General features: G+C 34.4%; 1 protein-coding gene across 3 annotated transcripts in view; it reads right to left on the reverse strand.

The window, feature by feature from the left end:
* The window catches only part of LOC126972095 (putative phosphatidate phosphatase), a 43,216-nt gene that overhangs the window by 24,264 nt on the left and 6,862 nt on the right, over positions 1 to 12,090 (reverse strand). The window contains exon 1 of one of the 3 annotated variants that reach the window (XM_050818683.1): positions 4,493 to 4,700. The exons of 1 other annotated variant lie outside the window; for it this stretch is intronic. In XM_050818683.1, the coding sequence (XP_050674640.1) occupies positions 4,493 to 4,579 (87 nt within the window). In that variant the 5' untranslated portion in view covers positions 4,580 to 4,700. Of the gene's footprint in view, positions 1 to 2,490; positions 2,597 to 4,492; positions 4,701 to 12,090 lie in introns of those variants that run through there. One more of the 3 variants, XM_050818684.1, reaches the window with a different exon arrangement.

The following is a 12,090-nucleotide window of genomic DNA, read 5'->3' on the forward strand; positions in this document are numbered from 1 at the left end:
AGCAGTAATGTGGAAGGATTAGTGTGTTTCGGTCTGAAAGGCGCCGTAGCTAGTGAAATTACTGGGCAAATGAGATTTAACAATTCTTATGTTTCAAGGTGGCGAGCACAATTTTATTGTAGTGCCGTTCAGAATGTTTGAAGTTTTCAATTATCCTGAGCGGAACTGCAATGTAATGGGCAGGGCGTATCAATTACCATCAGCTGAACGTCGTGCTTGTCTCGTCCCTTCCCCTCGATTATTGATCCTAATTGTACAGCAGCTTTTGTTTCATTTAAAAATACATTTGAAAATACATGATTATTATTTTAACCCTCCATAGATTCGAGCCGAACTAACTGAACTAATTAAGGTCCCGTTTAAAGTGGTTCAAATCCTGTATGTATATAATATTCATAATATTCTTGTTTGTTTCCAAGTCATTGATGTTAATATATATGTTGAAATATGTATATCGTATTAAATAAATCGTTTTTTTACACCAATAGTACCTATAGTACCTACATTTTGAGGCAAGATAATTTGTACTTATGTGTTAATAATAAAAAAACTGCTATTAATTATTAAAGAAAGTCTCTAATTATTATAAGATTTTATGAGAAACTCAATAGTTAAAGTATATTGAATAGTTTTACCTACATAAAAGTTTCAAGAAAAGTTAACTATATGTTGTAAAAGTACTATATCTATCTAACACTATAATTATTGCATTGTTTCTGTTAATAAATAATTAAAAAGAATCTTTTTTTTTATGGAAATGGAGGACAAGCCACACATCCAGATGGTGGGGATGATAATATCCTAACTTGTGGCGTGTCATGCGAAGGTGGAATTTGGCGGCAGGAATCACGTGAAAAAGCTCTTCGGAACACTCCCCGTGATAAATGTAGCGATGTCTCTAAATCAGTCTAAAAATCTAAAGTGTAAGCTAATAATCATTATTATTATAATACTAGCTGACCCGACAGACGTTGTTCTGTATATAATAAATAAAATAAGGTCTTATATGAATTTATCAATAATATATCATAACATCAAAAATTACTTCGTAAAATATGCACCCTGCTGTCGCAATGAAAATGTTTCACAGCAGAACTGTCAAACCGTGCGTCAATAAATTCTCTCATAGAAATTATGTATGGACACATCAAAGGAAAAACAAATTTGTTGTTTTTATTTAAATCCGAGGATTTTCATGTTCATTCAAACCTTTTAAACCTTCCCTGGACTTCCACAAATAATCCAAGACCAAAATTAGCCAAATCGGTCCTGCCGTTCTCGAGTTTTAGCGAGACTAACGAACAGCAATTCATTTTTATACATATTGATAGTAATATTATTTATAATTAAAAAATCGCGTAAAGAAACACGCCGTAAAGTACACATAAAAGTGGCTGTCGTAAAGGTCAGCGGTCACCACGCGCGCCCGGGGTCGTGAAGGCCCGTCTACGACGCGACCTTGAAGCCCGGATCGATACTCCGAACTCCTGACGAATGAACTTGACACCGACGCTTTCATAACAACTACAGACTGCGGACTCAACTTATATAAACACTGGTGTTGTATAACAATATTATAATGCTCAACTTTTATTCGCTTCGTAATATTAACGGTATCTTTGAACAGGATTTCACCGACTTCAAGACGTCCAATTAAATTTTGATTTACAATAATATATAATAATGCCTACTACTCGGCTAAGTCGAGTTAGTAAGTCTGTTCTGGGGCGATGAATATGCTTTTACAACAAGATCCTAGTAAATGTTCAAAACGTTAAATAAAATATAACGTTATTCAAAAGGATTGTTACTATAACATATATGACTTTCTTAATGATGCCACAGATTGGGAATGGAGCGACCGCCCTCATGCTATTAAATAATAAGTTTAATTGTACAATATTACTTTGTAAACATAATATTGTTTTGATGAAAAAAAAAGCCCGCTGAGTTTGTTGCGCCCATTCTTCTCAGGCCTGAGGCATTCATTTTGGAATGGGTGGTAGTTTTTTGTGAATTTCAATAAGTGATAACACATCCTATTTTGAATAAAAATATTTGAATTTGAATTACACTGCTTCAAGAGACTGTAGACTTCAGTATACCGTTCTAATTTCGATACCTCGGACGAATGGACACCAAAGTGGTCTGATAAGGGTTTTCTTTTTCCTTTTGAGGTACGAAAAAATAAAACGATTCTTTTGGTAGTTTATAATGAATTAAAAGCTAAATTTCACACAGTTTATTCAATTAAAAAAAAAATATTTTTTGTAAAATACATGAGTAAATAAAACGATACAGAGACTAAGCTTCATAAAACCACGCGAAATGGTTGCACTATTATGACCTAACGCAGCGATTTTATTAAACATAATTAATGTGCATAAATATATAAGTAGATAAATGTATTTTGCAATTAATTCACTACTGATGTCCAAAAAGATTTAAAATTTGTAATAACATCTTGTGATTAATTCAACGACAACTCACCCTGACAGTGCCGTATGTATACGATTGCATTTTGGTGTAAATAAAACAAAGGAACAAAAAATAAGTTCGCAATAATTTCACGCATGTGTCAGACTTCTATAATCACAATCACTGTATTAAATGGTGAGCAATTAGATAAAAGTAATCTTATCATGAAATACGTTGAATTTATTGGAAATTCATATTTGACCAGACGGTTGCCAACTATTTCTAGAAATAGAGTATGTCTCATTACAAAGAAGGTAAATAAAGAGTAAAGATTGATAAAAAAGAGTCTTTTAAACTATTTTTTTTTTATTTCAGAATCTGGTCATAATCACATTATATTTAGACGTTTGATTATTGTAGAAATACTATTATTAGCGTATATACGACCTGATACGATAAAATGTGGCCAATTTTGATATGTCAATGTGTCCGTTAGCTAGTGGTTAGCTTATTTAATATTCAAAATACTAAGAAGAATTCTAAGCGTGGCTGATTACAATATATATACTAGAACTGTTGCTATTCTAAAAGATTACCTAAAAATTACTACTAAGGAGAATCGCAACACTATAAAAAGGACCATAATCATTTTTGATTGACAACCGTGCTAAGAAACAAAGAAAATATAAAAAAAAACTACGTTTAAATAACGGACTCCAAAAACTGAAAGGTATAAAATAACTTAATAAAAATTTAATTTAATACACATCTTATGCCAACCTCTACCCAACTAATAATAATAAAATACTATTATTTATATGTGGTACCTATTGATACGTTTTAAGTCGGTGCCAAGCCCTACACAAAATAAAACTTCATATTATAAACAGCTTAGAAAAAATTTCGTAAAATATGTTCATAAAATGAAAACTACCGGGCCAAACTATGTTAAATTTTTATCGGACCAGAGGGCCTACCATCAACTTTTAATAAGCGATGCGATTACTGAATGGCGTTTGGATCGCCTATGAAGAATGAACGAAATAAATTTGTATGTGGTCCGCGGTGTGAGAAAGAGACGACGCTCTACAGTCGTTGCAGTTGCAGGCACCTTGCCTTGTTATTGAGATTTCTATGGTCGTTGCATAAGTTTGTCTCTCTTACTCGAACCATATTCTTTGCGTTTCGAAACCTCGAATGATATGATTTTAGCGGTTTTTTTTTTTGCGTAGAAAATACTAAAAATACATTTCAAAATTGCGCTCTATAGCGTCAAATTATAAACTATTAAGCCCTTTTTTGTACTTATTAAATAATAGTAATATAAATAAATATAGTTCTTTAAATTACAAATTAAATGTTTGCTTAGGTGTTTTCGTAAAAATAACGAGTTATGAACGCACCTCCATTGATGTTTGATTTGATAGGACATTCTTTTTAATTCGTTCTTGCGAACAGGCTATAGCCCAGGCCCTTACTGCCTCGTCTTTAGTATTTTCATTTTTCGTTCAATTTTCATCATTTTGTTTTACAAAAAAGTCCAATAATGTGTTCTCATCTCATCTTTCATCAATAAAATTTTTCTTTTGTTGTATGTTTTCACTATTTTTTAAAAGTTATTAACAACACGATTCACTTTCCTCTAAGGAAGTAGCAACTTTTTTCGAATCGCTCACTTTGACACATAAGCTATCCAGTTTAGGTTTGCGATTAAATTGATATCATTTTTGACATTATATTGACATCATTGCGATTTAATCAGTTGGTTTGACGTCAACCTAAATTAGATAGCTCTAATCACGTCGTGGAATTGAATCGCAATAAGAGTTCATGGTGATGATGGCATCTTCTCACATCGAACTAGAGAAAAATTACGTAAATCGGATTGTGTACGTACACAAAAAAAAATACCGACCGATTTGAGAACCTCCTCCTTCTTGAAGTCGGTTAAAAATCGGTCGTTACTAAATTTTATCAAAATAACCAGTTCAGCCGTTTTTCAATTGGCATGGGAACGTATTGAAACACGCATTGATTATTTTTTATGTATTATATTAATAAACACTACATTTACCTGTTTGTCACATTTGCAATGTTGCAAATACACTCTCTTCCATTCTTCTTCTGAAGAAAACTCTTTAAGCCTCACCATTCGACACATTTTAGTTTATTAAATCCGTCCCGATCTAAATATTTAAAAATCAATATACTATATTTTATGTTACTGACAACTTCCAGGAACGATTATTTATAATTAACAAAAATCGGTATTAGAAGTAAATAAAATTTATAACTTTTGTGAGTAAAGTTTTTCATTTAAATTTAATTTAATTATATTATGATGCTTTTTCAAACAAACATAACCATTAACTATTTTAAACAATGGGATTATTCAAAATTAATAACCAAATATTGGCACAATTGTATTCCTTGGCAAGACTGATCATTTATGTTACAATATTATTAGGTACTAAGTTAGATTAAGGAAAATGGCTGTCTTTTATGCAAGTATGTTATGGTCATGTAACGTATATACATGCCTATCTATATACCACAATGTGCGTAATATATAATCTAATTATGTAAGTGGTTTTAACACACAATAATCCTAATTTATTAATATCGCGTTTCGGTCTGTGATGTTTAGAATGGATATGATGATGAAAAGGATAATTTGATAGTCGATGATCACCTTTACGCAATACATAGTTTTGGGTTGTCAACTGAGTTTTTTAAACCTTGAATGATAACGTTTTTTTTAGGGAATTAGGTGCTCAAAACGAAAATTGTTTTTGTTTCTATATCATGCGGAGAAAATAAATAGGGATTTTGAGGGCTAAAAATTAAAATCTAAGTCTTGGAATATTATAATATTGACACACTATGACACAAATTATCTTACCCCAAACTAGGCATAGCCTGTGCTATGAGCTGCAAGAAAACGATATATTTAATACAATACACTTACTTAAACATACATAAATATTTATAAGCATCCATGACTCGGAAACAAACATCCATACCTCTAATGTTTGATAATAGAATAACCTCAAATAATAGAATGTTAATCTGCTCTAAGGATCGATACCTAATATCAGAAATCTTTACTCACAGCTGGATAAACACAGGTACATTTCATGATCATATGTAGGAAAAGAGGTCAGGAAATGAGAATAAGAGAGCTGGTATAAAAGAAATATATCTTTTATGGAAGATCTCTCTTGCGACACGAGACGAATCACAGGAGCGTTGCCGACCTTATTATAAAGAGTCGAATAACATATTAATTTGAAAACCGAAAACCCTTACGTTGCAGACGAGGATCGAACCGGGGCACCGTGGTGAGGATTACTGGTTCTACATATTTTCGCCACCGACCTCTGCATATTGTCTCTGACATTTGCCAGTGAACTTTTATAAGTGCAAAAAATGAACGTATTTCAAGTAAGTAATAATTATTTTTATGACGTTAAGGGACGGGAAGAGATGGACGTTCAGCTGATGGTAATTGATACGCCCTGCCCATTACAATGCAGTGCCGCTCAGGATTCTTGAAACACCCAAAAAATCTCAGCGGCACTATAATTGCGCTCGTCACCTTGAGGCATAAGATGTTAAGTCTCATTTGCTCAGTAACGGCGCCCTTCAGACCGAAACACGCCGTTGCAAAAGGACGCCGTTCTGGTACTCATAATCTAGCCGGCATCCTGAGCAAAGTAGCCTCGCACGGCATGAAACCAAAATTATTCTACTATTTTTAGTATAGTATAGTATAGTATAGCTAAAAAGTTGTAGCGTAAGAAAATTATTATTCTCGGCCAGCGCCATCTAGCGCCGAGTAGCGAGCATGAATTGCTTGTCCCCAATAAGATTTAATTATAATGCAGTATATCACTTTACGACATTACAATCAGCAATTAATTTTAATTAAACAGAGTTAAACAATAATTTACAATGTTTTCATCTGTAATTAGTTCAAGAAGACACGTGTTGAACCGGAACAACAAACATTAATAATATCCTTTGTCAGTTCACTCAGTATCTTGTATACAACAATTCTACAAGGACGATATAAAAATAGAATATCTGGAAAATTAAAAAATCAGATTCAACAGCGAACATGCGAACATGAAACATGCGAACAGAAATATGATTTATTATGATAGTCTATAGATCTAGGTATTTAGTTCTTCATTCTGAATCTGATTTGAATATAATATTTCAATATTAATTTCAATAGGATTTAGATGTACATAATATTATATTTTTATTATAAAATGCCAAAGGTATAAAATGGTTTAAAATTATAATCATTGACCGCCATTTAAGGACTAGACGAGCTGAATATAGAAATAACACGACCGTAAAACAATTCGATAGATTATGATTCGAAGATTCATCAACATAGGCAGACACATATAAACAAGAACGCCACAAAGGATCCAACTTATATAATTTGTTATTTTAAAGTAATAACCCTCACTTCTGGGTTTAATTACACAAATTAAATTTGAAACCAAAATTTATAAACAATGCGGGACTAGAGCCTGCGACCTCTTGGATTCCGTCCGAGCGCTCTGCTGACTAACTGAGCCAACCGTTTGAGTACACATGGGTCGTAATTTTGGTAATTCTCGAATGTGTGGTAGTTTTCGATGTTAAATAAGTGATATTAAATTCTATTTTGAATAAAAATACTTGAATATGATATCATCTACCGCCTGCTGATTTCAGAACAGAAACGACTTATGTAAAAGCTCATGGTCGCTCAGAGAGCAAAGGAGAGGGCTATGCAAGGAATTTCAATGAGAGAACGAATCAAAAATGAGGAGAACCATAGGAGAAACAAAGTGGCAGTGGGCAGCGCACATAGCTCGACGGACAGATGGCCGTTGGGGCTGCAAAGTCCTCGAATGGCGACCACGTACGGGAAGACGCCGTGTTGGTAGGCCTACCACAAGATGGACCGATAATCTGGTCGGGATCGCCGGAATAGGTTGGATGAGGGCAACGCAAGAGTGATCGTCGTGGAGATCTTTGGGGGAGGTCTTTGTCCAGAAGTGGGCATCTATCTTCGGGATATTGTGATGACATCTGGTATTTGTTATTGATGTTCATGGGCGGCTGTCATTTCCATAAGGTAAGCCACCTACCTGACCATTTGCTCCTGTAATATTAAAAATATAAGTTTTCTTCATAAACTTACACCAACTCAGTCATGTAAGAATGTAAGTGGTAAGTGTAAATAAAAATCTCACCACATCCGCATCGACACGCGTGGCGCCTGTTTGAGAGACGATTCATCATTTATGACGTCACTAGCCATGACCTACGCGATTACATACGCACATGGCACTATTCTAGTTAAAGTTTAACGCCTTCGTAGAACTATATGAGTGATTGCCTCGGGAGAAACGGCTGTAGATTCTATTATCAAATGCATGTGGCCCATTCTCCTTTGTCTGAGCCCAAAAAAAGAAGACTTTGTCGGAAACGAACATTTCAACTGGATTATAGATTATAGTAAGTTTTAATTAATTTAGCAATGACATTCTATACATAAACGTCATTGTCAATGTACTCTATAGGTACATAATGTACTCTATACATAATGTAATCTATACATAAAACATTGACAATGAAGAATTTCTCCATGGAGGATACCACGTTAAAAACATTTAAGTAATACGGCAGATCATTTTGAATGAGATCCAAAATTTTAATGCATAACGCAATTAATGCAGTATTTATGTATAAACTAACAGACACTACAGGTAAAAATATTTTATGCAAAAGAAAAAGACGACCTTTTCCTTGTATTGATGGCAAGAGCACGCTGACGTGTCCACTATTAACTAAATTATCTATCTATTTTTACATTTTGTATTATAATGACGTGTTTAAAAATAGTTAAAATCCTTTGTTCACATTTATTATAATAAAATTGTAACAAGGCACCTTAGATTTTATGTTTCCCTGGTGAACTTTTTGCCCTTGTAGCTAACGAGGGGCACTAATTCGCTTATTGTGATAAAATAAATGTACTTTAATTCAAGTATTGTACATCTCAATTATGTTCATTTATTTTCAATTGATTAATAGCAGTAGGTACTCAAGGATGGCACCGATTATTTACCTCCAGGATGTTATGAAAACGCAATACCGAACGTACTGATAGCATAACAACTATTAATGAGAATAACAACTGTTGTTGTGAGTAGGGAAAGACCTCCACCCATCCGTGGGAGTCCTCTACTATACCTATATATGGCCATAAAGACTGTCACAATTAAAAATAATCAACATATTACATTTGAATTTGGAATCTGTCATTTTTTTTCAGTTCTGTCAGTTTTCTCGTTTTGGCGCCAATCCATTGTACAATATTTTGCGATATTAAAATGGAGTGGGGTGATAAAGAGAACCGAATCGCTGTGATTGGATGACACAAAGTAGGTATGGAGCCAAATGCAATTGTTTAAACTCTACAAACGCTTGGTATTAGTATAATATTTGTGAACCGGGCTTAATAGGTACAATGAGACCTCCTCTATTTGTGACAGAAAAAGATCTGGCCGTCCACGTAGTGTTCTTACGTAAAAGGTGGTCAAAGCAGTAAGGGAAAGAAATCGAAAGTCCGAAAGCAAAAGATTTTATCTAGGGAAATGAAGATAGCACCTAGAACAATGTCACGTGTTTTAAAAGATGACTTAGGACTTGCAGCCTATAAGAGACGTATTGGTCATTTCTTTACTGATAATTTAAAAAAGAATAGGGTAGTAAAATCGAACCAACTACTGAAGCGATACGCAAAAGGGCGTCCCTTTGCGTATCGCTAACAGAAAAATTTTGTTCATGCATAAGAAAATTTTTACAATTGAGCAACATTATAACAAACAAAATGACCGTATTTATGCTCAAAGCTCTAAAGTAGCCTCCCAATTAGTCGACATAGTGCAATGTGGCCACTATTCGACTTCAGTGATGGTTTGGTGCGGTATTAGATATGAGGGAATGACTGAGTTATGCTTTTGTGAAAAAGGTTTAAACATCGGCACAAGTGTGTCAAGATAGCAATCTTGTAGGTAGTGAAGCCCCTTAACAACACCATGATCAATAACCAAGAATGGTCCTTCCAGCAAGACTCGGCGCCGGGTCATAAAGCTCGGTCAACGCAGTGTTGGTTAGAAACGAACGTTTCGGACTTCATCAGAGCTGAAGACTGGCCGTCGTCTGGTCACGATTTTAATCCGCTGGATCTTGATTTATGGTCAGGCTTAGAGAGTACGGCTTGCCCTAAACGCCGTGATAATTTGGAGTCCCTAAAACAATCCGTACGATTGGCAGTGAAGAATTTTCCCATGCAAAGAGTCCGTGGTTCTATTGATAACTGGCCTCAACGTTTAAAGGACTGTATTACAGCCAATGGATACCACTTTGGAAAAGATTTTTATAGTTTAAATTGTTTTATATTTATGTATTAAACTAACACACTGTAAAAGTTTTTTTTTTCTTAGTTTCAGTATTTATGGCAAGACTAGGTTTAGAATGAGATAAAATTCGAAGTGTAAAAATATTTACTGCTGTAACCTGATAACCTTTAACTATTATTCCCTTTAATTTCAAATATGCTCCAACCTATATATGGTCTTTGAATATACAGATTAATTAATAACCAGCTTGTATATTACCCTGAATTAGAGATAACCGAAAAAAAAACAACAATTACAATGAAGCTCACCCTCCACGCGCGCATTGTACAATCTAAAAGTAAGAATTCATTTTTTTTTATATTCACACGATTTTGAAGCGGTTCAAAGTATGCCACGAAAACAGGTTTGATATTAACATTCAAGGACTGCATGACCTCGAGTGTTTGCAACACCCGTGAGGGTAAGAATGTAAAAAATGTCGCTCGCATTATAGTTTGTTTGTGAATCCGCTCTGTTTTGATACGAACAGCCATTTTACCTTTCCATTGAAATAGAACCGGCAAAAAGAATCATTATCAATGCTTACATATGTTGTTATAGAAATATAATTTCAATATTTTTACTATTGAGAGGCTCCTTTGCACAGAATGCCGGCTAGATTATGGGTATCACAACGACGCCTATTTCTGCCTTTGAAGCAGTAATGTGTAAGAATTACTGTGTTACGGTCTGAAGGGTAGTGAAATTACTGGGCAAATGAGACTTAACATTTAATGTCTCAAGGTGACGAGCGGAATTGTAGTGCCGCTCAGTATTTTTGGGTTTTTCAAGAATCCTGAGTGGCATTGCATTGAAATGGGTAGGGCGTATCAATTCCTGTCAGCTTAACGTCCTGCTCGTCCATCCCTTATTTTCATAAAAAAAATAATCATTTATGTCTTACACAATGGAACAATAAGTAATATTATTCACCTTCCAAAATCGGCAGTGCTCTAGGGCAGTATTTCCTCACCAAGTTCTGATCCTTATTTTATTTATAAGATGGTACAGGTCGTATCAATTACCATAAGCTGAACGTCCTGTTCGTCCTGTTATTAGGTACCACCCTATACTTAAAAAAATGGAAAAGGTTTTCTTCATTCTTCGTTATAATTCGAAAACTTTTCAACGTTATAATTCGAAATTTTATACATTATATTATCATAAAAAAAATTAAAAATCTGTTTGAATTGGTACCAGTGTTGCCCTATGATACTCTACATGACACGGTTGACTCAATTTCAAATTAGGACAGCCGTTCGTTGCATAAGGACCGTTTTTTGCTTTTATTAGATAGAGCCAAGCTGACATCCGCTATACCAGATGTCAAAAGATAGACAGGAGAAATGAAGGATAATGTTCTAGACTTAAGTACCTTAGTGGCGAAGAGGATGTAAATACTAAATATTACGTAATAAGAGGCGGTACTGACTAAGTAAAAATTGAAATTCAGTTTAGTATGAAACGTGCATTGAAATTTGACATAGGTCTGAAATAGTAATTACAATATGGCGATGAAGAATAATCCGTCTAAGTTTGAAAGCGTACAGATGCTTAAAACATAGTGGAATTCGGCTATCTCCGTTTTGTGCAAGATTATAGCCGTCATCTGTCAGTCGATCAATGACTGCACGTTTCATACAATAGAAAACTGTGACATTAATAATGCTAACACGAGGAACAAACATAAACTTGTTATGCCTACTACTCGGTTGGGTCGAGTTAGTAAGTCTTTTGTTGGGCAATGCTTCTACAATATGATCCCAGAAAATGTACAAAACAAATGTGTTACGAAATTTAAAAGAATTGTTAAAAACGTTTGTGTGGGAGAGGTTATTATAGCATAAACGATTTTCTTACTGACACAACGGACTGGGAATAAAGCGAACACCCTCAGGCTCTTTAATTATACATGTTTATTGTAAGATATCACATTGTAATCCATATTTTATATTTAAAAAAAAGCCCGCTGAGTTTCTTGCGCCCATTCTTCTCAGGTCTGAGGCAGTCTCTTTTGAATGGGTGGTAGTTTTTAAATCCTATTTTGAATAAAAATATTTGAATTTGAATTTGAATTTAGAGTGAATCGCTTTTTTCTTAGAGAGTTTCGCTTGGCTGCTTAGTGGTATGGGCTGGGGACTACCGTAGCAGTCATGTGATACCAGAGTGGCTGTGCGGAGGAAACAATTTCTAGTGAAAC

The sequence above is a fragment of the Leptidea sinapis genome, chromosome 25 (assembly GCF_905404315.1).
Source record: "Leptidea sinapis chromosome 25, ilLepSina1.1, whole genome shotgun sequence".
NCBI lineage: Eukaryota > Metazoa > Arthropoda > Insecta > Lepidoptera > Pieridae > Leptidea > Leptidea sinapis.